This window comes from Salarias fasciatus, chromosome 18 (genome assembly GCF_902148845.1).
Source record: "Salarias fasciatus chromosome 18, fSalaFa1.1, whole genome shotgun sequence".
In the NCBI taxonomy this organism is placed as follows: Eukaryota; Metazoa; Chordata; class Actinopteri; order Blenniiformes; family Blenniidae; genus Salarias; species Salarias fasciatus.
The window spans coordinates 13,935,179-13,960,142 of NC_043762.1; the positions used below are offsets into that span (position 1 = coordinate 13,935,179).

General features: G+C 46.3%; 1 protein-coding gene across 1 annotated transcript in view; it reads right to left on the bottom strand.

Moving 5' to 3' along the window:
- Positions 1-4,317: 4,317 nt before the first annotated feature.
- ptch2 (patched 2) overlaps positions 4,318-24,964 on the bottom strand; it is a 28,174-nt gene continuing 7,527 nt past the window's right edge. The window contains 21 exon segments of the mRNA XM_030114843.1: positions 4,318-5,900; positions 6,014-6,578; positions 6,684-7,089; positions 9,812-9,954; positions 10,364-10,501; positions 11,931-12,211; positions 12,294-12,474; positions 12,763-12,905; positions 13,442-14,084; positions 14,086-14,451; positions 15,276-15,401; positions 15,499-15,591; positions 15,747-15,902; positions 16,391-16,522; positions 17,937-18,084; positions 19,036-19,157; positions 19,266-19,352; positions 19,479-19,587; positions 21,674-21,765; positions 21,863-21,932; positions 22,028-22,217. Of these exon segments, the coding sequence (XP_029970703.1) occupies positions 5,866-5,900; positions 6,014-6,578; positions 6,684-7,089; positions 9,812-9,954; positions 10,364-10,501; positions 11,931-12,211; positions 12,294-12,474; positions 12,763-12,905; positions 13,442-14,084; positions 14,086-14,451; positions 15,276-15,401; positions 15,499-15,591; positions 15,747-15,902; positions 16,391-16,522; positions 17,937-18,084; positions 19,036-19,157; positions 19,266-19,352; positions 19,479-19,587; positions 21,674-21,765; positions 21,863-21,932; positions 22,028-22,217 (4,226 nt within the window). The 3' untranslated portion in view covers positions 4,318-5,865.

Below are 24,964 nucleotides of genomic sequence, written 5' to 3' on the forward strand. Positions count from 1 at the left end.
CGTCATGGGTGATGATTTTTATTTGAAAAAGGCTGCAAGAAATGTATTTCTATGCTTTATTTGAATATCCATACAGATTGTTTATTAAGATTATTAAGATTAACTTTCAAAGAGACAAGGTCATAAGACGTTATCTGCTGTAGGTGCGTACGTTCATAAAAAAAATCAAGATCAGTTGTGGTGAATAAAAAGAAAAAAGTACTGACAAGGTTTTTACTTGAAGCCAGAGTACATGGTGGTGTAGTGGTAATGTAGTGTTGCTCGATCGTAAGCTTAAGATCCTTCTGTGTGAAGCTCCCTGTCTGCGCAAAAATCGCAGACAGGGGACAGGCGCTTTTATTTTCTCCTTGTTGGAATAATTTGTGACTGTAAATTATCTGTAAATGCGATTGTGTCACGGTGTGTGTGTGTGTCAGCCATGTGATGGACTGGCGATCTGCGCAGGCTGTCCCCCTTTGGCCTCTCGTTCCTGTGACCTCAACTTTACAAAAGTGATTTCAGAAGACGTATTGTAAATTCTGGCTGGAAAAAAAGGAGAATAGTTTATTATTGATCATTTCTAATCCTTGCATTTCCTGAGTTGTGAGAGCCAGGAGGCGGCTCAGCTTTGCAGAAAGACTTAAAAGTGACCTGTCAGGATCTGGACAGTTTGTTGTTCAAATCCAGCAGCGCTCCTATAGGCTGATATGAATGTTGCCTCTCGACCAACACAGAGCTGTCTTTTGTCATACTTCCTTGACTGTAGGAGAGTTATTCTTCCATCGTTATTCTGTGCAGACAAAGCAGTGCTGTGGATGTGAAGGCAAACAATCACAGTTCCCCAGATTTGTGTGGTATGTCACCCTGAAGTCTGCTTTCTCACTGGCTTTACAGCTAATTCCTCCATTCTTCTCCGCTGCGCTTAGTGCAAAAGTAGAAACACATACACCACCACCCCCTGCTTCACGCTGACACGCATGCCAGTGCATGTTTTTACGCACACACGCACTTTTCTTTACTAATCAGCCCTATTGAATTCCAGCAACAATGGGCGCTCATCCTTGGGCCACCCAAGCGGTGCACGCACACACACACACACACACACACACACACACACACACACACACACACGCTTGCATACCGACAGCAGCATCACCAGATCATGAGTTCTGTCTTTTGTTCCTCCATTGTGCTCCTTCCTCCTCCATTGATCTCACCTCCACACTCAGGTCAGGAGTTGGTTCTGAGGGATCGTGTTATCTGGCGCTATCAGCTGCTATCTGGGCCCACACACTGCACTCACACACACTCACACACACAAACACACAGCACGGAGGAAAGCAGCTCCTTCCACTGTTACATACTGCTGACACAGTTTCCATAATGCTTCTATTAACTTTAACATTTCACATTTCCTACAAACTACAACTGAATTTGTGAGTAATGGGGAAGTGGTTCCAATAATGGAAGAAAAATACCACATAAACAATTAAAAAATGTTGTAATTTGAGATTTTCTATGATATCAAATGAGCGATTTGCTCAAAAAAAATGCATTGGGTTAAACACTAATATGATAAAGAGTGTCTGACACGCCCCTCAAGTACTCGTTAATCCTCGGAGCGGCCGCAGTGAACATCTGAATTAAGTTCCGAAATTAACTTTTTCCAGCAGAGGAGTCATTGAACATTACAATTCCTCTGTAGGACTGTATTTAATCAGGGAAAAATAAACTTTAAAGTCTCATCCAAAAACTCTGGTCACAGTTTATGGAATCGCCCACAATTTAAAATAGAGTTTAACACTGGATTTATTGACTGTGATGTACTGGCAACCTATCCAGGGTGTAACCTGCTTTTAGTCATTGTTATCTCAGCTCCATCTCCAAGTGGTACAGAAGATGGATGGATGGATGGATTTACTGAAAATGGATCAACGGATCACATCTTAACTTAACTTAACTTAACTTAACTTAACTTAACTTAACTTAACTTAACTTAAACTCAAGTCAAATCAGCTCAATATTAGGGTAATGTGACATGATGTAAATAAAGTGACATAATGATTGAAACTTCATTTTCTCGATATACTTTGAAACCAAATGTTGATGCACATGAAATTAGTGAAACTTAGATTCAGCTTTCCTTGCACATCCTTTGTGTGTTTCTGCGTTTATGTGTTTAGATGTGGATGTGCATGACAGCGGCTTCAAAAGGCTATCAGGTATCAGATTGAGACGCGGGCCGCTCCGCCTGGGCTGACGAACCAGGAGCTGTTGTGTGGGAAGCGAAGGAATTTACAGCATCTACCTTTCATCTACACAGGTGGGCCTGCGTGTGTACGTGCATGAATCTGCAGGCCATGATGCACCAAGGGTTTAATGCGTGAGTGAGGGAGTGTGTGTGTGTGTGTGTGTGACAGAAGAGAGAGAGAGAGAGAGAGAGATTTCTTACTAGAGTGTGATGCAAATAAGCAGAGAAGAGTTTCCTGTGCATCTGCGTGTGTGTGTGTGTGTGTGTGCGCACAGTGGCAGAGATTTAGACAGATGAGTCATAACAATGATTCAGGCAGCCAGTGATCCCAGGCTCTTTCCAGGTGGTTCGACTCCTCAGTTCAGTGGATTTAAGAATAAGAAAATAAATACAGCTGAATGTATGGAAAAAAAAAAAAACATGTTGAAAAAAACAAGTATGTGATATTAGTAAAACTCTCCTGGAACGCATTCGAATGTGATTGTCATTTAACCCATGCTCTTCACCGGGTGTCAGGTGACGGACGGGGAGTGTAATGTAAATTGTACTCGAAAATAAATCGCTCACCTCGGGCAACAGTCACATGACAAGGAAAAGGAAACAGTTACAAATGGAATTCCATTCTGTAATAAGTCACAAGTCTTAAATCCCTTCATGAAAATATTTACAATGAGTAAAAAGATGTCAGAGGGTTTTAATTTGGAATAACGTGTGACCGTTTTCATCTTGAAATTTCTTCAAAGCTTAAGGCGTTTACGTCGACGCCTAAGTTCTGCACACTCGGAATAAATGACAGGACTGACAGAGTTGATAATGTAATTAGATGGAAAAGGTGTTTAGAGTTTAATCAGCACCTTGTCTTTAGATGGACCAGGCTGGTATTTCAAGTGGTGAAACCTCGAGTTTCTCTTGTGGGAAATAAACATGAAGACCCAGAATCATCTGAAAATGTTTGATCATAATCATAAAGCAAACTCAATATTTAGTTGACTCAACTTCTTTGTTTTTGAAAAATGTCTTTGGGAATAGTTAAGTTCATTAGAGCAGGGTTTCCCAACCCTGGTCCTCAGGGAACACTATCCTGCATGTTTTGGATGTTTCCCTCTTCCAACACACCTGATTCACATGACCAGCTCGTTATCAAGCTCTGCAGAAGCCTAGTAACAATCCTGATCATTTGGATCAGGTGTGTTGGAAGAGGGAAACATCCAAAACATGCAGGATAGTGTTCCCCAAGGACCAGGGTTGGGAAACCCTGCATTAGAGAGCCACAAATCATAAAGATGTCTCATTTCTGTTAATGTCAATAATTGAACTGTTGGAATGCAATTCCTCTCCTGCAGTGTGTGAATTCCCTATAAAGGAAATAAATATACATGCGTGAAGCATTACTCAAGGCTTTTACATCTGGGAATAGTCAGCAGTCCTAACGGACAAACGGAAAAGAGAAGCAACGACCAGAGGGACATGTTTTCATTCAATTTATTTTGTTAGTTAAATTTCTATAGCAGGTGAGGGAACGTAACGGTCACACAAGGGTTTTCTTGAGCATAGTTTTCAGAAGTCACAGTGTTTCAGACATTGGACAAGAACATTTTCAAAAAAAAAAAAAAAAAAAAAAAAAATGACACTGAAGAAGGAAGGAAGGGCCAAGAGGGCTGCTTAAACACGAGGTGCAACAGTGACACATTCCTACACACCTTCTCCTTCATGGTCCTCCAACTGCCCCCTCTGCTCCACACGCACGCACGCACACACACACACACACACGTACACGCATACGCACACACACATCCTCTGCTCTAAAGTGTTGTCAACCCCTCCCTCCCAAAAAGGCAAACAAAACAAAAGCAAACTCAGCAACAAATAGATATATTTATATATAATATATATTTACTCTTTAAAAATAGAACTTCAGTCTAGATACTAGCATCTGTACAAACTACAAAAATAAAATTTTAATATAAATAATTTATATGGCATGACATTAACATTTTTTGTTTTTTTTTAATGAAATAAACTACAAACCAATGCAGGAGCTCAACCCCTCAGCCCCTCATCTGACGACACCTCCTGGCTGTCTGCGATCCCACCAAACTGGAAATGGTGCTTTTGCTTGCTTTTTTTTTTTTTTTTTTTTGCGTAATTATTCACAATTTGCAGTAGCTATTCGACTCTTCTTTCATATTTACAAAGAGAAAAAAAAGAAGAAAGAGCTGCCACTTGTAGAATGACGTAAAGGAATAGATCGGCAAGTTTCTCCCTGCAATTTAACCTGGCAGTGATGAGACCAATACTGAACGACGGCAACTCCGTAAAGCACACAGACAAAACGAGACGAGTTCTATCGAGTGAAAAATAATGGCATGGCATGTATGAGGTTTGTATTAATGAGAAGTGAAATTAGAAAGTGAGTCAAAGCAGACTGAAGCATTAAAATCTGAATAAAAATGAGACAGGGACACAACAGCATGATGCATGATGCAACCCTAAAGCAGCCAGCAAAGATAAAACAAAACAACAAGAAAAACATTAAAACTAGATAATATCACTCCCTTTTGCATTGGATTTTTTTTTTTTTTAGAATTCCCTTTCAAAAGTAATACAAGAAGGCGAGCAACGCGAAGGTAAACATCACCGTCTGTAGAGCTTACAATAACTGCTGAGGAAAAAAAAAAACAACGTCACAGCTCCTTCAAGTAGTTTGAAACTGCAGAGGACACCGACTGACACGCCGGCGCAGATCCAACATGAAACGCCGATCAACCGTCAGCCTGTTCACGGTGACGACAAGCAAATATCAATCTCCTGCTTGCCACCAGAGGAATAATCCGTGTCTGGACGAAACAGACACAAGATGTATATTTACACCCAAAGTGAGAACATAATACTGAGCTGTGAATGCTGTGAGAACAAAAAAAAAAAAACAAAAAAATAAAGAAAAACGGGGACACATTGAAGGCACGGCGGTTACTACTGTTAAGAAAACAGCACTTGCTATGTAATTCTTTTTTTTTTCTTTACAGTGCACGGTTGCAGAGAGTGTGTCAGATGCAGAAAATCTCACAGTGTAACACTGCGGGAGTTAGTAACGTACAAGAAGAGAAGGGGGGGGGAGGGGTTACTGCATTATTTTTAAGGCAAATTGCTTAAAATTATTTAGAAGTGTAGCAGCAAAAAAACAAAACAAAAACAAAACACAACAAAAAAAACAAAAAAACAAAAAACAAATACAAACACTGACCATGTATGTTCAATAATCTAATATTTCAATAACATCTTACGTTCTGTGAAACCATATAGCACATATCTTATTCTGTACAATGTCTGGGGCTTAATCAACCACCCCACATGAAAATAATCTTTTACATCTGAAACTTTACACAAGAGTATACCCAAGTTAAACAGTACTCTTTTAAATAGCTTCCCTCTTTTTAGTATTAAAATATATACTCATAGATTTATATAACTCTTAAAACAAGTCCTTTTTTTTTTTTAATTACTTAATATGTCCTTGAAGTAAATCCTCTTTTTTCTTGCATGTGAAGTCTATGTACAGGTCAGAGTTCAAGGTGGACATCAAGGTGCTCCGATGAAGAGCTTTGAAATGAGACGGCCACAGCGTGTGAGAGAGTCTAGCAATCTTTGGATGCTTGGATCTTCAGCCCACCTGCAAAACACAGAAGACGGAAAAAGATGAGAGCTTGTTCAGTCTGAACAAAACAAATAAAAACAAATCCTCTTCCTGTTTGGTGTCGGGATGAAAGTAGAAAAGCCGCTCACCTTGAGTCTTTCCGAGCCGGTACTCTGTCTGGGCCTGTGCTGCTTCCAAGTCCTGGAGCTCCAGAGAGTCTCTCTTACATGAAGAAAAGTTTGTTTTGTCACCAAAAGTCCTGCTGGCAGCCTCGAAACAGTCCGACTCGCTGTCAGTGTCAAAACCTTCATGCATGTAGCCTTGGTACGCCGCCCCCGGCAGGTTTGGATGCACGGCCACCGTCACGGAGGCGGTGGCCGTGACCATGGTGACGGGCCCCCCGCTGGCGCCCGGCTGCGCCGGCGCGGCGGAGCTGCTGTGGCCGTAGCTCGGCCCTTTAGTCCTGTTCGGCTGAGGCCTCCTGCCGTTCTGCAGCCTGGGCCCGTTTTGACAAGTCCTCCCAGCAAAGTGAGCCCTGTCGCTGGGTAAGTGTTGGCCGGCCGGAGCCGGGAGTCTCTTCTGCTGCTCCCGCTTGTTTCCGTCCCAGCAGGTCACCTGGGAGCCCAGAGGTGACTGCGCAGTAAGTGTTGATTCGCTCAGAGGTTCGATCCTCCCGCCAGCTGCTGTGGTGGTTTCTGTGAATGGCTTCACCACCTGCAACAAAAACAGCTCAAATTAACTTTGTGACTTTTTTTTTTTTTTTTTTTTTTGCATGTTATAGTTTAAGAGGAATTTAGGTTCGGGAACTCAGCAGCGTACCGTGAGTTTGGGGAAGCTGGGGTTCTTGCTGGCTTCCAGCAGTACGTGGGAAGGTGCATGTGGGACGCTGGTCTTCGACGTCAGGTACGCGCTCCGGTCGCAGTACTTATAATCCTCCTCCCCGATCCCTGACGTGGTGGTCAGCTCAGAGTAGTACTCAGAATCCGACGACTCCGAGAATGCCTGCTGGCGAGAGGACCGCGGGTTGTGGTGGCCGGCGTAGAACCCGTGGTGGGTCATTGGAGGAGGCAGCGGGGGCTCGGGGGACGGCGTCGGCAGGCAGCTGGCGTTGTCCACCGGCGTGACCTCGGCCGGGGGGCCCGTCATGGAGAGCAGGACCGGGAGGAGAACCAGTCCGTTCAGCATCCCCAGGACAGTCAGAATGGCGAGCACGGCAAAGAAATACCTGAGGAAGACACGCGGGACGTCAGTACATCTTGAACACACACACACACACACACTTGAACTAGAAAGTGGATACACATAACTGCAGAAGAAAACATTTAACACTGACATACGTCCCTGTTTGGTCGTCTCTCCAGTTCAATTTATCTTTTTATACAACAGAAAATGGTCTGATGTTTTATATGGGCAAGCACACACATACACCCACAACTCCAAGAACACGCACACACATAGCTGGCACATGAGGAAGGGAAGTAGCTCAGGGGAAGAAGTCAGGGAAAGCCCAGTGTTTGTGTATCAAAGGCAGAAGGGGGGTGGGAGGTGGTGGTGGCGGGGAGGGGGGGGGGGGGGCAAATCTGATTCCCCGCTCAGTCCAACTAAAACACGCTTTGATGCCTCTCCACTGCTGCTGCCGCTACAAGCTTTTTCTCCCGCTCTGTTTTTCGCTCACACTGCGGGCGTGTGTGCGTGCGCGTTTTTCTGCTGCGTGCGCGCATCTCGGTGGAGCTCCGAGGAGGCCGGGGTGGAGGCACGCCACAAGAAAGAGCTCCACCGAGAAAATTAGAGAGGACTCCACTTAAACACTAACAGAAAGCAGAAAGGGAGACAGTGAGATGCTAACCGCCAGCCAGACTGGAAGAGGCAGAAGAAGGAGGGAGGGCAAGAATGATTTTTTTTTTTTTTGGTATGAGTTGGAAGAAAAGCCAACAAGGACAAGGATAATAGCTGAGAATTGTTATGGAAACATGCCACTCCATGAATGGACTACTACGATGATTATTACTACTGCTTTCCTCGACACAGGTCACCCTTCAGCGAGAGGTTCCTCCCAGTGTTTTCAATTTCCTCCATGACCGCTGTCTTTGTTTTCTTCCTTTATCACAAGCAAAACGCATGTCATCGTAACCGGTCCCGACAAAACACTTCATAGAGATGTTTTCTGTTTTCTAGCCGCCTACTCGAAAGCATGCCGATCATCAAACCGCACGCAGCTATGTGCGCCTTACCAGATCTAAGCACAATCACATGCAAATGCTGAAATCCTTGTTTTCGGGGCAACTGGCCTCAACTTGTGAACTCGCGCGCTTATTATTAACTTTTCAACATCTTTGCATGGTGAAAAAAAGGAGTGAGAGAAGGAGGGAAAAAAGAAAAGAAAGAAAGGCATTGATGGGACCTCCAACAGCATCTCGCTGTTAGGAATTCTGTTGTTTATTTAAACTGTAATCTTTTCCATTCGGTGTCAGGCCTGGGGAATCATGTGTGTATATGTGACTGTGAGTTAAAGACCGTAAGTGTTTACATGCATGTACATGTGTGCAATTCCTTGGGTGTCTGTCCGCGTGCACACATGTGCAGCCTACATTTGCATGTGTGTATGTCTGTGTGTGTGTATGTGTGTGTGAGGGAGAGAGAGGAGGGGTCTCTGAGCAGAGTTGAATTAAACTTGCTGTTTATTCAGTGCATTACAAGGCCAGGAGATGTTTACAGCAGTATATTTATGCTGCTCCCCGGCTCGCCAGCGCTGGCTTGCCCCATTCACCCGACCGCAGCTACAGCTACAGCTAAACAAGACCTCCAACAGAGACGAAACCCCACCGCCCCCCCCCCCCCACCCCCGTCTCCGCCGACCCCTGAAAACGATCTCTCGTGCAGCAGTGTGAGAAGAAACAAAAAAAAAAAAAGCTCAACATTTTGTCTGTGACCCACTTTTCTTTTTCCTGAATCCTCAGATTTTCTCAACATCAACATATTTTCAATGCAGCTCCGTGGAGGATACGTTCATCTTCCTTCAATCTACCCACTCACAAGGGCTTCATATCAAAGCAAGAAAGCCATCCTGAAAGTGTACTTCTCCCTCCGGTTCTGTCTCCGTTCCTGCAGGAAAAACTGCTTTTTATGTCATGGAGGCCTGCAGCAGTCTGTGAGCTCAAGGCTGTGGTTTCGGGCTTGGGCCGAGACCACATTCGGCTGAAAAACATGAAGCTATTCGCCTCTTTTTTCCACTCCGACCATGAAACAGTGGTAGAAAACACACGCACACACATGAGAGCAGTCCTCCACACATTTTCGACGCACAGGGAGAGAGAGAGAGAGAGAGAGAGAGAGAGAGAGAGAGAGAGAGGAGAGTGATGTCTGTTGGTGGGCGATGGACCATCTGACGAGGGTGACCGGTTCAAATTTAGCTCCACTTTTTATTACGGCATCCAACATGGAAGGAGAGAATGCCAAACGGATGATAGGAATTTTTACAGATTCCCTTGTGCGTGTGTGTGTGTGTGTGCGTGTGTGTGTGTGTGAGAGAGCGAGAGAGAGAGCGAGAGAGAGACACCACCCAGTGGGCAGCAGAACACTTCCATGTTTACAAGCAGCTGCTACACACCCTTGATGTTTTCCCCATTTGTTGTACTCTGAGGTTGTGGAGACGGATGTGTGTATCCACTCAGAGTGACAGAACCAGGTGGGTATTTGTCACTGTTTGTGTGTGTGTGTGCATAAATAGGGGTATAACATTTCCACCTGCATGCAGCCCTGACCCCCCTGCCGGGTTGGTCCTGCAAGCGAGGCTAGACAACTGGCTCCACACACACACACACACACACCGGCAGAGTAAAACCAAACCACAGACTCCTGTGAGGGTAACATATGAGCTACACCGGGTTGCAAAACGTGTGTGTGTTCCCACCCTCACGTACTCAGGCACAACTCGCAGAGAGCCTCACCTCATGATGAAGTCAAACTCGGACCCCGCCAGCATGAGAACACCCAGCAGTGTGGAGATCGCTCCGTCAACCACCGGGGCAAACATGTGTTCCAGCGCCACTGCGGAGCGCTTGTTTCTGCTGCCAATCGCTGTCAGGAAGCCCTGCGGCAGAGAAGGGGAAGGTGGGGAAGAGAAATGAGTTGGAAATCTTGCCGATCACACAGAAACTTGTGCTTGCGGCGAGGCTTGGCAAGCCCCAGAATTCCTGAATTTGGTTTTGTTGAGGATTATTACACTGCAACTACAAGACAGTACACTGTGTTGGAAAGCGGTTTTGCCAGCGTGGGCGAGTAAGCCAAAACTGAACAGTGAATCAAACAGAACTTGCCTTATTTACTTTCCATTTAAAAAAAAAAAAATTAATAAATTTACTACATACACTACATTTTATTTTAGAATTACCCCAATTTGAATGTATTTCTTGATTCAGGAGCGTAAAACTGCAAACATCATAAGTAGATGGTTCCAGGGGATGAGATGAATGCGTGAACACGGCAGCCTGTTGACTTACCAGAGCGATGTGAACAGTAAACTCCACTCCGATCCCCACCGAGGCGATCAGGATGACCACAGGAATGGCACTGAGCTTGATGCCAATCAGACCCATGATGCCAAACAACTCCACGGTCATCATGGCCAAAATAAACACCTGAAAAACACGCGAGAAAAAACAAGTATTAACACCTTTTGAGCAGGAAAATGTCATTGAAAAAGAAAAAGGCAGCATTTAGATCTGTTACATCCTACAATTCAAAGCTTGTAATCAAAACCAATGATCATGTGATTCTTTAGTGAGGGAGTTGAACCTCCTTACCCCACACAGTCTCTGAACCTCAACATCTCAACCACACAGGATCAAATTTCCCACCCTCGGGCTAATACCGTCCCCTTTTGCCTCCGTCTTCCGTTGTTCTCTTCATCACTCTCAGAGGTGAATGAAATATGTGACAGCGCTGCAGACAACAATGTGGGCACTCTGACATTCCTAGCGCACCACACTCATGTGCATCTATTTATGTAAAACAAATGCTCTTGCTTTTTGCAAAGATAGCTGCCTGCAAAGCCCGTTTTATTGTTTCCGACATGTTAATGCAACGGAAAAGTAGCACGGTGCCGTCTGCTTGCGTCCTGACGGTGGATGTGTGGTCTTACTGTAAACCGCAATACAAACAGAAACAAGTAGTCCGAGAAAACGAGGCGGGGAAAACTGTTCCCGGCCAACGGGAGCTTTTGATCCCAGCGGGAGCTTTGTGCCGGGGCACGGTTAAATTAGAAATGATAAAAGCTGTTTTACTACTCCACCGCATTCAGACCGGGAGAAACCTTCACAGGAGAGCAGACCTGCATGTAGCTGTGCCTTTCTGTCTGAGGAGATTGTGCTGTGGTGCTGTCTCAATCAGTGCTACTCGGGACCGCTACCTAAATTAAACACATTCCATCTGAAACTGGCTTTGTTGTTGTGCTACGGGCCCCCCAATGGGGATATGCGGATGTGTGTTTGTGAGCGAGTCTGAGGGGTCTTTAGGGACCACCGGTCCCACCAGCCTGTGTGTGAAATGTTTTCCAACTGCCGTACACTCAAGACTGTCTTTAATACGCACACACACACACACACACACACATACACATAGAAATATCCCTGATGGATGGGTTGAGCAGGCCAAGGTTGCAACTGGGCAGATCTGTCCTGTCCCAAAGTCTCTCCCTCTCCGTCTGACAAAAGCAATGAGGGAGTTTGAGGTAGAGGCTTCAGGAGGGCAAAGCCTTTTTTGCTCCTTTGCATTTCCTTTTCTAAGGCTGGCCCAGCCTACATTAGAATGACAAAGGTCCTTGTGTGTGTGTATGTGTGTGCATACTGGCCCTCCGCAGAGAAAAAGGGGCCCCTTAGACAGCGTTATTGAGCTATGCTGAGAAGGGTGAGAAGAAAGGGAAAAGTAGACGAGGAGCAGGACGGGGCTAATGATTTTGATGTAGCAGGAGGTGGAAAACATCGGAGGGAAAAGTAAAAAAAAAAAAAAAAAACAAAGTAGAAGAGAAGAGAAGTTAAAAATAAGATGATGAGCTGATTGATAACTCACAATGATGCCGGCGGTCCAGGGGTTGAGCAGGAGAATGGCGCAAACCAGGAAAGTGCAGGCCAGCACCACGCTGATGGACAGCAGGAACCAGTGTCGGAGGCCGATGTACTGTTCCCAGAACAGGAACGGGTATCCGTTCGGGTAGTTGAGCACACCCTTGCGACTAAACTCATCACAGATGGCGCGTACGCTCTCAATGGCTTCCACAAAGTCGCTGGCTTGGCGGAGGCCATTCAGGTAGAAGGGGAACTGAGCGAACTCCAGTGGTTCTGCAGCTGGGACTGGAAGAGAAAGAATGAAAAGGTCATTTCTGGGTTACTGCTTACTGGTAAACTGACTCTTGAGATGAGAGGAGACACTCACTGCGTAGATTTTCTCCTGTCGTGTCATACTTGTCGTGAATCCACTCCCTGGGGTGAGGGTAGAAGTTGGCCTGGGATGCAGCGTAGCCCAGAGGGTCATTACTAACCCAGACTGTCAGGTAAATGTAAAAGACCTCCGGCGGGATCAAACCCTCAGCATCCACGAGCCGACGAGTAGTGAGCTGGAGAAAAATGATCAGAAATAAGCATTTACTCACTCAGATTTCAATCCCACTTTCTCATCTCTGTTTATCTACTTTAAGCCATTAAGACCTGAAGCAGCTGCTAATCAGAGGATCCACTGCTAATGTTCTGCAGATGTATGTAGGAAAAAGTAAATTAATGCTGTATTAACCTCTGCATGGAAGATCATAAATTCTACAAGAAATCACAGTGACTGATGTCGATGTTGAATCAGGTCTTCATGGGCTAAAGCCGTTTCCTTTTGTTCTTGCAGCTCTTTAACATACCTGGCTGAGGTTAAAAGGCTCTTTCTTGGAGCCAGTCTGGATGAGGAGCTTGTATGCCAGAGCGCCGTCCTCCGTGCCGTTACGATAGCTGTCAGCAGTAATCCTGCCTGCTTGCCAATCAGCATCAAAAGCAGCCTGGAGACCTGCACACACACACACACACACACAGGGAGTAGGAAAGATCACTCATGCTGTTTATTAATGTTTTGATTTTATCATGACAAAAAGCTGGCAGACAGGTCTACGCTGGCAATGATCCTCCAAATGTGAAATATCAAGTCTCATTTTCAGTCTTTTTTTTTGGTCAGCTGGCTCTGATTGACCTGTTAGCTATTACTTCCTCTTGACTGGGCCTCTGACACATTCTCACCTCAGCGTGCACACGCACACACACACATGAATGCGCGCATGCAAAGATAACCTCTGACCCCCGTCCCATCCACCACTCCACCACTCCGGCCCAGGTGGACGGGGGTAAACAGTGACTGAACTTTCACTCACCCTTCTCACATTCTCACCTCCCCCCCCCCCACCACCACATTCACACCAGCTCAGTCCACACCTGGAAAAACTTGTGACACCCTCAACCAGATTCTGACATCATGAAAAAGCCTTGAGGGGACAGGCGGCGAGATTTCACCCGTAAGAAAACAAAACATCGCTGAGCCCCAATTCTCACCTCTGAGCCAGTCCTGGAAGTAGTGCAGCCACATGCGGGGCAGTTTGTCGTCGCTGTCTCTGACCACATAACGGACAGAGTTGAAGGCATTGTGCAGCTGAATCAGCAGCCTCTGCGATCGGGCGTAATCAAATCCATCCATGGTTACAAGGTACATGTTGTAGAAGGAGAAATACTTGAACTGCGCATCGATGAAGTCATACTCCTTGGTGTCACGCGGCACGATATCAGTCAGGTAGAGGCCGTCGTGCACCATGGTGGTCCCGTACAGACTGAGGCCCAGGAGGCCGAGGAAGAGGACGACCACAACGGCTTTGCTCTTGGGCTTGAGAAGCAGAGGGGCGTATTTGTCCCTGGCGAAGCTGGACAGGTTCCAGCGCAGGAAAGGGAGTGGGACACACTTCTTCCCGGACTTGGAGTCCTCCACCTGTGCCAAGAGGTCTCGTGTGGAGCTGGAAGTAGGGGTGAAGAGCTGGGATCCGTAAGGGTCTGGCACAGATGTGGTGGAGGGGGAAGGAGAGAGAGCTGTAGGAGGAGCAGAAAGACGTGCTTTAGCATTCAGTTCTACAAAAACAACACTTTTTGAAGAGTGATTGTTTAAAGCGTTCTCTGACTTCTTTACCTTGAGCTTGCGAGGTAGGACAGAGGATGATGGAGGGGGGGCTGGTGGAGATCTGGGATGTAGGCGGCAGGATGGTGACGATGTGCTGGCCGGCGGCGTCGCACTGCGTGAAAGCCTGCACCGTGGTGGTGATCTGCGTGCTGGTGGTGATTGTCGATCCAGCCGTGTACTGGTGCGCGTGCGCGGTTCCCGTCGTGGGCGTGTGCGGCTGCTCGCCGGCGTCCGACAGCTCGTGCGGCGAGAGCTGGATGACGCGGTCCGAGCAGGGGCTGTACAGGCAGCAGAGGACGTCCAGGCGCTTGTCCTCGCGCCGGTGGAGGTCCAGACTGAGGATGGCGGGGAAGATGAGCAGCACCATGGCGAAGTTAAACACGACCACAATGGCCGCCTGGGGAGAGGAATAAGACAAAGTGAGAAGAGACAGAGAACAGTATGTGAAATTACAGACATCCAACTCCAGCTGGAGAAAGTCAGGACTTTTTTTTTTATTATTATTTCTCAAGCCACAGCCAAGTAAGTAAAGAAAAAAACCTTACTCTAAATCACCAGCCAGGAATACTAAGTGGGCCGGGAGGCGAGAGAGGCAGCGAGAGAGAAGAAAGAACAGAATACCAAAAGAAATAACTGCGAGAAAGAGGCATCGGGATATATCTGTTGCGAGTCTGAGCAAAACCATCAACCCTTCACCGGAGCTCCCACCGCCTCCCCGCTCGCCCCAGCCCCTGAAGCTGACATTCAATTCTGCGGTTTCTGGTGTGTGCAAGTCTGTGTGTGCATGTGTGTGTATTGGTGTGCGTGCTTGTGTGTTTCAGACCACCCACAGTTAGTTACAGATCAGAGAAAACCGCCTTGACGGGCCAGTGATATACTGATCCACTCCTCCCTCTCCCTCTGCCTCTCGTTCTCTCACTGTCTGCCTCTCTCAGTCTCTTCATCACTCTCTTTGGTCTGATTATTCTCCATTATGCACACGCACACACACACACACACACAGACACACACACGCACACAAAAAATGTTGGCTCTCTAGGTGCAGTGGCAATAAAACCAGGAACAAAGGCTTTTCTTGCTCTAAATAAATGTCACCTCTTTTAAGTTATCTCTTTCATTTTGAAAGGAGCCTCAGGCTTCACGGTGTGCAATTGTGGACTACTTGTTTATGTGGGTGTGTGTGTGTGTGTGTGTGTGTGTGTGTCTGTCTTTTAAACATACCTGCAATGAGAACGCTCGCAAGGCGGGGATGGGTACAAGAGCGGCCATAAAGAAGGCGAGCATATTGTTGATGGAAGTCAGAGCCACGCTGGTGCCGGTGCGACGCAAACAGTCTCCAGTTCGCTCCTTTACAAAATAAAAACACACGCACACAAGTCAGAGGAGAGGACACGCTGAGAGGGTTGGAAGGACGACAAGGCAGGAGGAGACTCTTTAAAGGCACCTTAAAAGGGATGTTACTTCCAGTTTCTGTGAAGGAGTGAGCCAACAGAAACATGTCATCCACACCGATCCCCAGTGCCAGGAAGGGAAGCACCTGGGATGGGAAACACATCAGTGGGGAAAGGAGGAAGGGTCAGGATAAACATTTGAAGTGAGTGACATCAAAATCTGGGCTCTGAATGAAAGAGCGAACCACAAGTTTAAGGTCAAATCTGCTTTTGCGCCGTGTGGTTTCCTCTGCGTTGGTACCTGTGTGGTTGCGGCGTTGAAGGAGAGGCCGAGCAACGAGCAGAGACCCAGGCCTGCCGCCACTGACAGGGCCACCAGCAGCACCCCGGCCAGCCCCACTGCACCCTGGGACTTGGCACAATCCCATCTTAGCATAGTCACACAGGCATAGGCCAGCTAGAGAGGAGACATGTCTTACGGTTAGGAAGATGATTCAAAACAGGACATCTTCACATAAATTACTTTTGCTGGGAGTAAAACGTTAGGAAAATCGTGCTGTGTTGATAATGGAACAATGTTACACTTTTATTGGGGATTTAGCTATCAAACTCCACTTATTCACTTAACTATGTGGGGTTACATAAGTTCTTTGATTATCTGCATAATCAGAGGATCTAACTTGCCTTTCATGCACACTCAGAGTGCACGATTGCACAACAATCACTTGAACTGTCGCCACATAACTTTGGCAGGCATCCGTGCAGACAATTGGACAGAAATTGCAAAGTGGTGTACAACTGCTTGGGTGGACATATTCAAATTTTTGAGCATTTTCTTGTTTTGTTTTCATGAATGGTGACCAGTTGTGTGCAACAGGTGAGTTTTAAAACTACATTTTTAAGTTCAGCACGCACTGTACATAAAGAATCTGTGAACATGCTCACCATGAGCAGATACCCTCCGGCCACACGAATGACGCTGACGTCGGAGAAGGATTTCATGATGTCGTTCAGCGTGGTGGTGGAGAAAGCGTGGATGGACTGGCTGGAGTTATCCGGGATACTCTGGTGAACCACCTGCAGGATAAACATCGATCAACTGTCAAGACACTCGGCAAAGAAATACACACTAAAATACGTGTTACTTGTCACCTCAGCCTAACCCACTTTCCCACTTGACAGACAAAACGAGCACACGGCTAACACACGTGGTGCCAAAACACCAAGCCTCTCCCGCTGCCCCATATTTCAGGACCCTAAAAATGGGAAATGGGCCCCTGTCCCTTTGAAATGTGCATGTGTGTGAAAGCCAGTATGAATGTGTGTGCGTGTGTTTTTACATGTGGCAGCATGTGTGTGTGTGTGTGTGTGTGTGTGGCGCGTATAAGTATGACAAGTGAGGAGTAATGAGCACAGATGCCAGAGGTTGTGAGGTCAAAGGTGAAAAAGGATGGGATCACATGGCTCGGGATACTCTCCACCGTGAATGAAATACTACGCCCCGAAAAAAGCTATTTACCTGTATTCCTTAAGCCATCGTCATCTCTTCCTGTTCTTTAATATGTCAGGAGAAGGTGTAATGTCTCTGTCAGTTTGTGTTGGAGTTTTCCAGCCCTGCTCAGGTTCACATGTCCCACACTTTCCTGACTCCCTTCCTCCCCGCTCACCCTCTCACTGTGGTGGGTGTCAGCTATCACAGCAACAGCTTGTTCCTATAACTAGGGCTCTGACAGAGAGAGATGATTGGCCTACCTCACACACACACACACACACACACACACACACACACACACACACACACACACACACACACACACACACACACACACACACACACACACACACACACACACACACACACTCCTCACTGTCTGAATTCCATCAGTCTTCAGCTCCCTTGTAAAGTGAATCGAAGGGCAGACCGGGACTGTGTGTGTGTGTGTGTGTGTGTGTGTGTGTGTGTGTGTGTGTGTCTAAGAACAAGACTGCATGTGGACAAGGAAATGCCTCCTCATTTTTCTCAACCTAACCCTACATCTGGCAACACTTTATAACAACCATCATGGATTAAAAAAAAAAATCAAATAAATAAAATATTAAAGCTTTGAATCTAATTATTTTTTCCAAGTGATGAAACATTTGAGCGACTGTTATGAAGTTGGAGTAATTCTTTTTTTTTTTTTTTAACTTTTAATCAACTCAATCAGACGTCAATCAGCGCCAGCCAATCAAAGGCAGAGGAGGGCGGGCCATGGTGGCATGGATGGTAATTATTGGTTAAATATGTCCATCTTTTTTCACATCATTGAAATAAACAAATGAAAGCAATCCATGTCAGCTAGTTGTTAATCACAGTGGAGCAGTTGTTTCCTAAGATTTCTTAGCAATTTACCAAATATTATCAACGCTTTTTACATTAAAAAAATGTATCTAATTTCAAAAGTGTAAATTTAAATCCAATGTATATTTGCATGTGTGTGTGTTTCCGCACCTCAACAAATTTCCTCTGCCACGATTCGAGGATGGCGGTCGCCTTCTCTTCGTTCCAGTTGATGTCGAGGATCTCGTAGTCGTCCTTAAAGTGCTCGAACAGCTGCTTCGGACTCATCAACAGGAACATTGTTTGAAGAGCCTCCGCACTGCAAAAACACACACGTAAGTTTAAAGACATCATGCTCTCTGCTCTGTAAATGTGGTTTATTGTGTGTTGGGTGGAGTGGAAACCTCAACTGGATCATCTATGTCATAACTAGCACATAAAAAATCATCGAGTCGTGAAAGGTTGGATGCTCTCAGTGTATTTGAACCTCCCTGGCGCACACCTCTCTGTGAATAGCTAAAGGCAGGTGCCGTTTCTTCTAGGATTTGTCTGCCTGTCTGCCTGTCCGTCTGCCAATGTAAACGGCTAAAAGCAGGTGTTATCTAGTCTGACTGCGGGTCTCTCGGCTGCGATCCCAGATGTCCTCAGGTTTTCTTGGCATCGGCGCAAGCCAGCAGCAGTGGCGCTCAAAACGCGAAAGAGATGATCATAAATCACATCCGCGAGTGAGTGTGGCTCTCGCAGATGGGACTGGAATCCTCTTTCATTCGGGGCTCGGCTGGACCCGCGTGGGTCTCCATCTGGGCTCCGACCCAATGCCGTCACTCCATTTGTATTGGCCACGCTTTTAAATCCAACTGAAGTCAGTAGGAAAAGCAAACCTCTCTGGGGATCGTCTAATAAAGAGACCTCAGATAAATGTGAATTTGACTGTTTTTCCCCTCCACACTTTTTTTTTTCCCCTCTTCTTCTTTGGTCTCTTACACAACAAATGTGTGGCCGTGTGGGGGGCTTTATGTGGTTGTCAATCATCTTTAATTGGCCTATCCCGGACCGGGGTCATGCAGGAAACTGATCCCTCAAGGTACAAGGCATTCCTAGCATGTGTCTGAGGAGTTATTGGGGGTTACACAGATTCCACAGTTACGGCGGCTCTTAAGCTAACCGGTGGACTGGCCGACTGCTCAGATCAGAATCTCTCACAGTCGTCGCGAGCGAACCACGCGAAATCACAAATAGCTGTTTAATCTTTTTTTTTTGGGATACGCACCTCAGCAGAGCATCTTGGCTGCTTTTCACCCGCCCTCCCAGGATGAGCTCCTCCTGCCAGTGCATGAACTTGCGGCTGAAACCGTGGCATCCACCCTGGAGACGCCCGGCAATGTCAGGACTCTGATCGGACGAGGAGCAGAAGAACAGATGGAGAGATCGATTACATTTTTCCATACTTTCTTCTACCTTCCAAACCAAGCTTGAGTTGCATTATTATTTTTTTTTTACCTCTCTTTGTTCCTTGTTGGGAGCACTGAGAGGACAGTCCGGGTCTGACGGGTCTAAGCACGGCCTGTTCATGTACGCGTGTCCCACCTAAGGGAACAAACGATCTTATGAAACTCTCAAACGAGTAGATAAGTGAGTGATTGCTCGTGCAAAAAAAAAAAAAACTTTTTGTTTGGTAAACAAATACGTCCCATGTGCTTTTCTGCGACTCACCTGGGCTTTGTCCAACATCTCCCTGAACCCCTCCAGTGAAGTGAACTGACTCAGCTCTTCCATCAGCTTGACTGGATCAAGATTCATCCACTGGATATCTGGCATGCCCCTGAAACGCCAGAGAATGACTTGAGATGAGATTCTACCCAAACCCACTGACAGCAGTTTCAGAATTTAAAGATGTAACGCTGCGGAAAATAATGCTTCTAACTCATGGAGACATGGCTTTACATTCCTGCAAGGGGAAACTTTTTGAGTTAGGGTTTCTTTCTTGCTCCTTTGTTGGGGTTGGACTACACAGGAGACTAGCTGCAGATACAGGATAAAATAGCGTTTATTATCCTGTTTCACGCTGCTACAATGCCCAGGGAAAAGGCACGGTGGCTGCCTGCTCACTTTCATTCCTCACTGCCCTGCACTGAGTCATAACAATTACCCCTGCCTCCCAAACATCTTGATAAGGAAGGAGGAGAGATTGAGAGGACGGAGAAGAGAATATAGGTGAGGGATGATGGGAGGAGGATAAAGGAGCGACTTTCACACTGTTTGCAGCGTGACACCCGAAGATAAATGACTTGTTTTGAAGCTTCAGGAAATTGAATCAATCCGCAGCATCGCTGGCTGCTGCAACCTGACACTTAATATTACAAACTGTCACCACTGGAGTCTGATGGAAAAACGATGTTGGAGACATGATGGTTCAGTTTCTTTATGATTAAGACAGGGGAGCAACAAAAAAAAAACAGTCCCAAAGTTTCTTAACTCTCTAATGGTGAGCGCTCCTCTCCGATTCCCACATACCAGGCTCCCTTTTGCAAAGACACTCCTTTATCGGCCAGTTTTTGCTTGACTGAACCAAGCCTGGGCCCTTTTGTTTTTTCATAGATTGCTGCTTTTTGTTCTCCAGAGTTTTTTTCTTTTCCCCTCTTCTCTGTCACTCTCTCTCTTCACCCCTTTCTCACTTTCTAATGCACATTCTTCCTATTTTCCTTTAATTATTCAAAACAGGGCTGAAGCAAAAAGCTGACTTGGACTAAAGAGACACTGAATCTCGGACCATCCCGTGTTGTCTTTAGCTTCACTTGAAAAATTAGTGTAAAATCACCTAATAAATAACAGCAGATGTTGAGGACTGTGTGAGTTACAGGAACACTTGGCAGATGTGTGAATCATCAAAGACCCCCATCTCTCTCACACGAGCCAACTGGGAGATGCTGAGGATGGGAAACTTAGTGTTTGTTTCTGTATGTGCCGGCTTGTCATGCAACATACTGCCGACTGCTTGGACAGACCCATAAACAAATAAATTCTTTGCAAAGAAACATCTGCTATGATCTAAACTATCTTTTATAAACCCAGCACTCAATTGAAATATCACTTCTGACGACAAAAAGGAGATCCCTTTCAGTGACTCAATTTCTCAAGAGAACTTTGTTCGCCCCCAAAAAAAGGAGAGAGAGAGAGAGAGAGAGAGAGAGAAAAAAAAACTTGAATCTGCAAATGCCCAAATACGCCCAGACTCCACTGTTAACTGTCTTGTAGCCTCTCTCTGTCCTTCTCGGGGGACTTGAGGCTTGAATGCTGCCCATTTTATTTGTTGGACAACTTGGGAGCTGGGAGCCCGGGGCATTACCATGAGAATGCCGAGTGTTAGCCGTGAGCTGACAAAGCCGACCCCCCCCACCCTCCTCCGGGGCCCCTGCACTGATGGACACTCACTCGTAAACTGAAAGAATGCTTACCATTGTCTGACCCAAAGGGCTCCCCTGCCACCACCACCACCACCGCCGCCGCCGCCGCCGCCACCGCTACCACCGCCGCCTCCCCGCCCTCCGTCCTACCAACCCACCACCCAGTTGCTGCTCAGCCATCTCCTCTCTTTCTCTCCATCCCTCCCTTGCTTATTGCATCCCTCCCTAACCTTCTCCTCTTTGAATTTCTCTGTCAGGGCCCCCCTCCCCTCCCTTCAGGCCCTTAAAGAACTCTATTACTGACCGCCGCTGTCAGTCACAGCACCCACTGACAGACTACTGAAAGCCCAACTGTACGTCTCCATCCAGCATGTGTTAAAAGTTACGGAGCTCTCCAAAAGATCAGATGGAAGCAATGACAGCATAAGGAGAACCAAGGCTGTCTATGTAAGATTAAAAAAAAAAAAAAAAAAATTGATGAGGGGTGATTATTCCAACACTTACGGTAAATAGGCAGAGCCTCCCTGTAGTTTGGCCCCTTCCCAAAAACAGTCCAATGGGGTGATTATCATACAGGGGAATAGCTTGTCAATCATCTGGCATCAGGAAAGAGAAAAGAGGAATAGATGAGCATCTCAAGTCGATGAGAAATAACCACTGTGATGGAGAGAATGTGTTTGTTTGTCAACTTACCCTTTCAATCATGATATTTTCTATTATAGGAACTCCTGATTTATAGCATATTTTATTAAGATCCCATGATCTATGAAGGAGAGAGAAAGAAAGAGGACTTTTAATACAGGTACAAGCACAGAAACAGAACATTCTCATTCATGATCTTGCTGTTTGTCGACTTACTTTCCAAACAGCGACACCTGCACCTTGCTGGCCGACAGGGCGGCTTCCATGTGAACCAGCAAAGCCTCCTGGGTAAGAATATTTGTGCCCTCCTCTTTTGGTGTCTGGATAAGCATCTGTGAGGTAAAAACCGACTCCTCTCCCTGCTTCTCCCTGGTGTAGCGAAGCTCCGTGCTCACCCGACTTCCAGCTGCAGAAACCGAGAAGGAAGGCGAGTTCAGACAACGTGAGATCGATGGATTTCATTCAGCGCACATGCAAAGACACTGACGCGTATGCACCCCATAACACGGCAGGTTTTGTGCTCACATATGCACATACACAAGAACACACACGCACACTGTACGTTGACCAACGCCCTTGGCCTTCGCCAGTGTTGGTTTTGAAGGCACTTCACACAAGCCCGTGTCTGGCCAAGAGAAATGAGTAATACTGCTTCTCATTGGCTCCTTCTGTGAAACAGATGTGCCCTGTTAGTTAGCAAAACCAGCTTCCTGATGCCCCAAAAACCCTCCACCGCTTTGCACGGGGCAGGAGATACGTACCAGCAATGGTTTGAACTTATTAAAAAGGATCATGCACTGGGTTTTCCCTTCATCTTTAGTTACAGTGTCCACCCTGAAACCAAGTCCAGGGAAGAGAAGAGAAGAGAAGAGAAGAGAAGAGAAGAGAAGAGAAGAGAAGAGAAGAGAAGAGAAGAGAAGAGAAGAGAAGAGAAGAGAAGAGATAAAACACAACAGATGACTGATAAACTTTATAGTGCTTTGAGGAGAAAGAACATGAATATATTAATATATCTGTAGAGGAAGAAATGTAGATGATGGAGGTGGTGAAAAGCAGAAAAACAGAAAGAGGATGAAAAAAAAAAAGAGAGAGAGAGAGAGAGAGAGGGAGAGGGAGAGAGCTATGTTGTGCTATGTGGTAGACCCCAGTCCCCTAATTACAGGAGGTTGCCCTGAAAAGAGTTTGCCAGCCGGGGGGATCTGTGCCTGTGCCAAGTGGACATGAAACATGCCGCGCTGGATCACAGAGGGCCGTCTGCCCCTCTCGCTGTCCCACTACATGACAACCCCAGAGAGAGAGAGAGAGAGAGAGAGAGAGAGAGAGAGATAGAAGGGGGAGGGAGAAAGCGGGGAGGTAGAGTGAGTTTGAAAACAAGGGCGACCACCTTCTTAATTCAGATTTTCATCACTCTTTTGCTGCACTGCAATCAGTCCCAGTTTCACCTCTCTAAGCATCTATTGCTCTGCTTCATTTAACCCCTCTCACTCTCTCTCTCTCTCTCTCTCTCTCTCTCTCTCTCTCTCTCTCTCTCTCTCTCTCTCTCACTGCACCTCCCCCAGTCTGGAACAGGCTCCTATAATTGATGGGGAGAACAGAAAAAACAAACTATTGAGCCTACGCCGCGAAAGTGTGAGATCAGGTTAGAACTCTGGGCCTTGGAGACACAGTCCAATATTTCTAGACTTTGCTTTCAAGGCTTTAATTACATTCACAGAGGCTTGAGAATATCAGGTCGCCATGTTTATTTGCAGTCATCGGTGTCTGGCTGAGCGCACCATAAAGAAATGTTATTGTATGACACATCTGGACATGCAGAAAATGGATGTTAATGTATAAATAAAACTTTTATTTCAAAAATCAGACCCCCACATACAGTGAGGGATTTCATCAGGACTGTTAGAGACTGTTCAGGCTGAGAAAATCACCTTCACGTGGAAAAAGAATCAGACTTGGTGTTAAAACAGTGATTACAGGTACAGTTCCCCTCGACACCACTTACTTTCCTTCTCACACAGATTTCCAATCAAAAAAGACTACTACAAAATGGAGCCCTTTCCGTTTCTGGACCTCTTTGACATCTGTTAAACCTTTTTTGACATTTCGTATGTTAACCTCTGCAGCGTGGGGTTTTGATCCCAACAGGAACTGGGTGGCTCGGAGAGACTCTGGCTCTGTAATTACAGGCCTCCTGAAGTAAATTATAGCTATTTGTGTCTCGTTCCTCCCATCTGGACCACCCAGGCAGCCGGTCCTCACTCTCCTCTCTCTCTCTCTCTCTCGCCTCTCTCCTCAACCCCTGGTCCGGCCCCAACAACCCAACTCCAGGCTTCACAACCACTCTGGCTCACTTCTCCTGTTCACTTGACGGCTCTCTCTCCAGAAGGAAGCTCCCTTTTTCTACCTCTCTCTCCGTCTCCTTGCTCTATCTTCTCCTTTTTTTCTTGCTCTTTTCCTCTTCCTGACACTCTTTCTGACTCGTTTTTCGGTCGCCTCCGCCACCCTCTCCCTCCACATCGCCTGTGCGCCGCACAGCCTTAAAGAGACAGTTCCCGGAAATTTTTCCCACCCAAGGAAGAAAGCGCCTTTGAGTGTGGAAACTTTGGGGGTTTTAACACTCCGGTGGCTGGCAGCTTTATTACATGAGCAATTCTCAAACACGAAATATTAGAGTTTGCTTGGGAACGCGATCACAAATGTAATGTAAATCACCTTAAACTGGGCTCTGTTTTGATGGAACGTATTTAACATTTTAACTAGAGGAAAGTGGACAGCATGAGAAAATGTCATGACACGCATGGCCATGCTTGTATAAATATGTTTGCATAGATCAGTGTCTAAGTTTACCTGTAAGTGTGTACGGCTGGGATTGCGTACACCGGTGTGAACACAGCACCCTGTCTCCACCAATCTGAGACATTTCCTCCCCGTCTGACCCTCTGTCCCCAAAATGCAAATCCATTAAATCAATGAAATATGTGTGGCTTCTAGCATCTGAGCGACAACAAGCCAAGACCACTAATAAAGAGATATATTTCTATTCTATTCTACCCTGTCTTGGTAGTTTACAGGCCTAGTCCCAGTCCCAGGCCACACTAGGTCAGACCAGGCCGCCTTCAAAGTTCAGTGTGGTAGATTAGCTGGATTAGGGGGCCT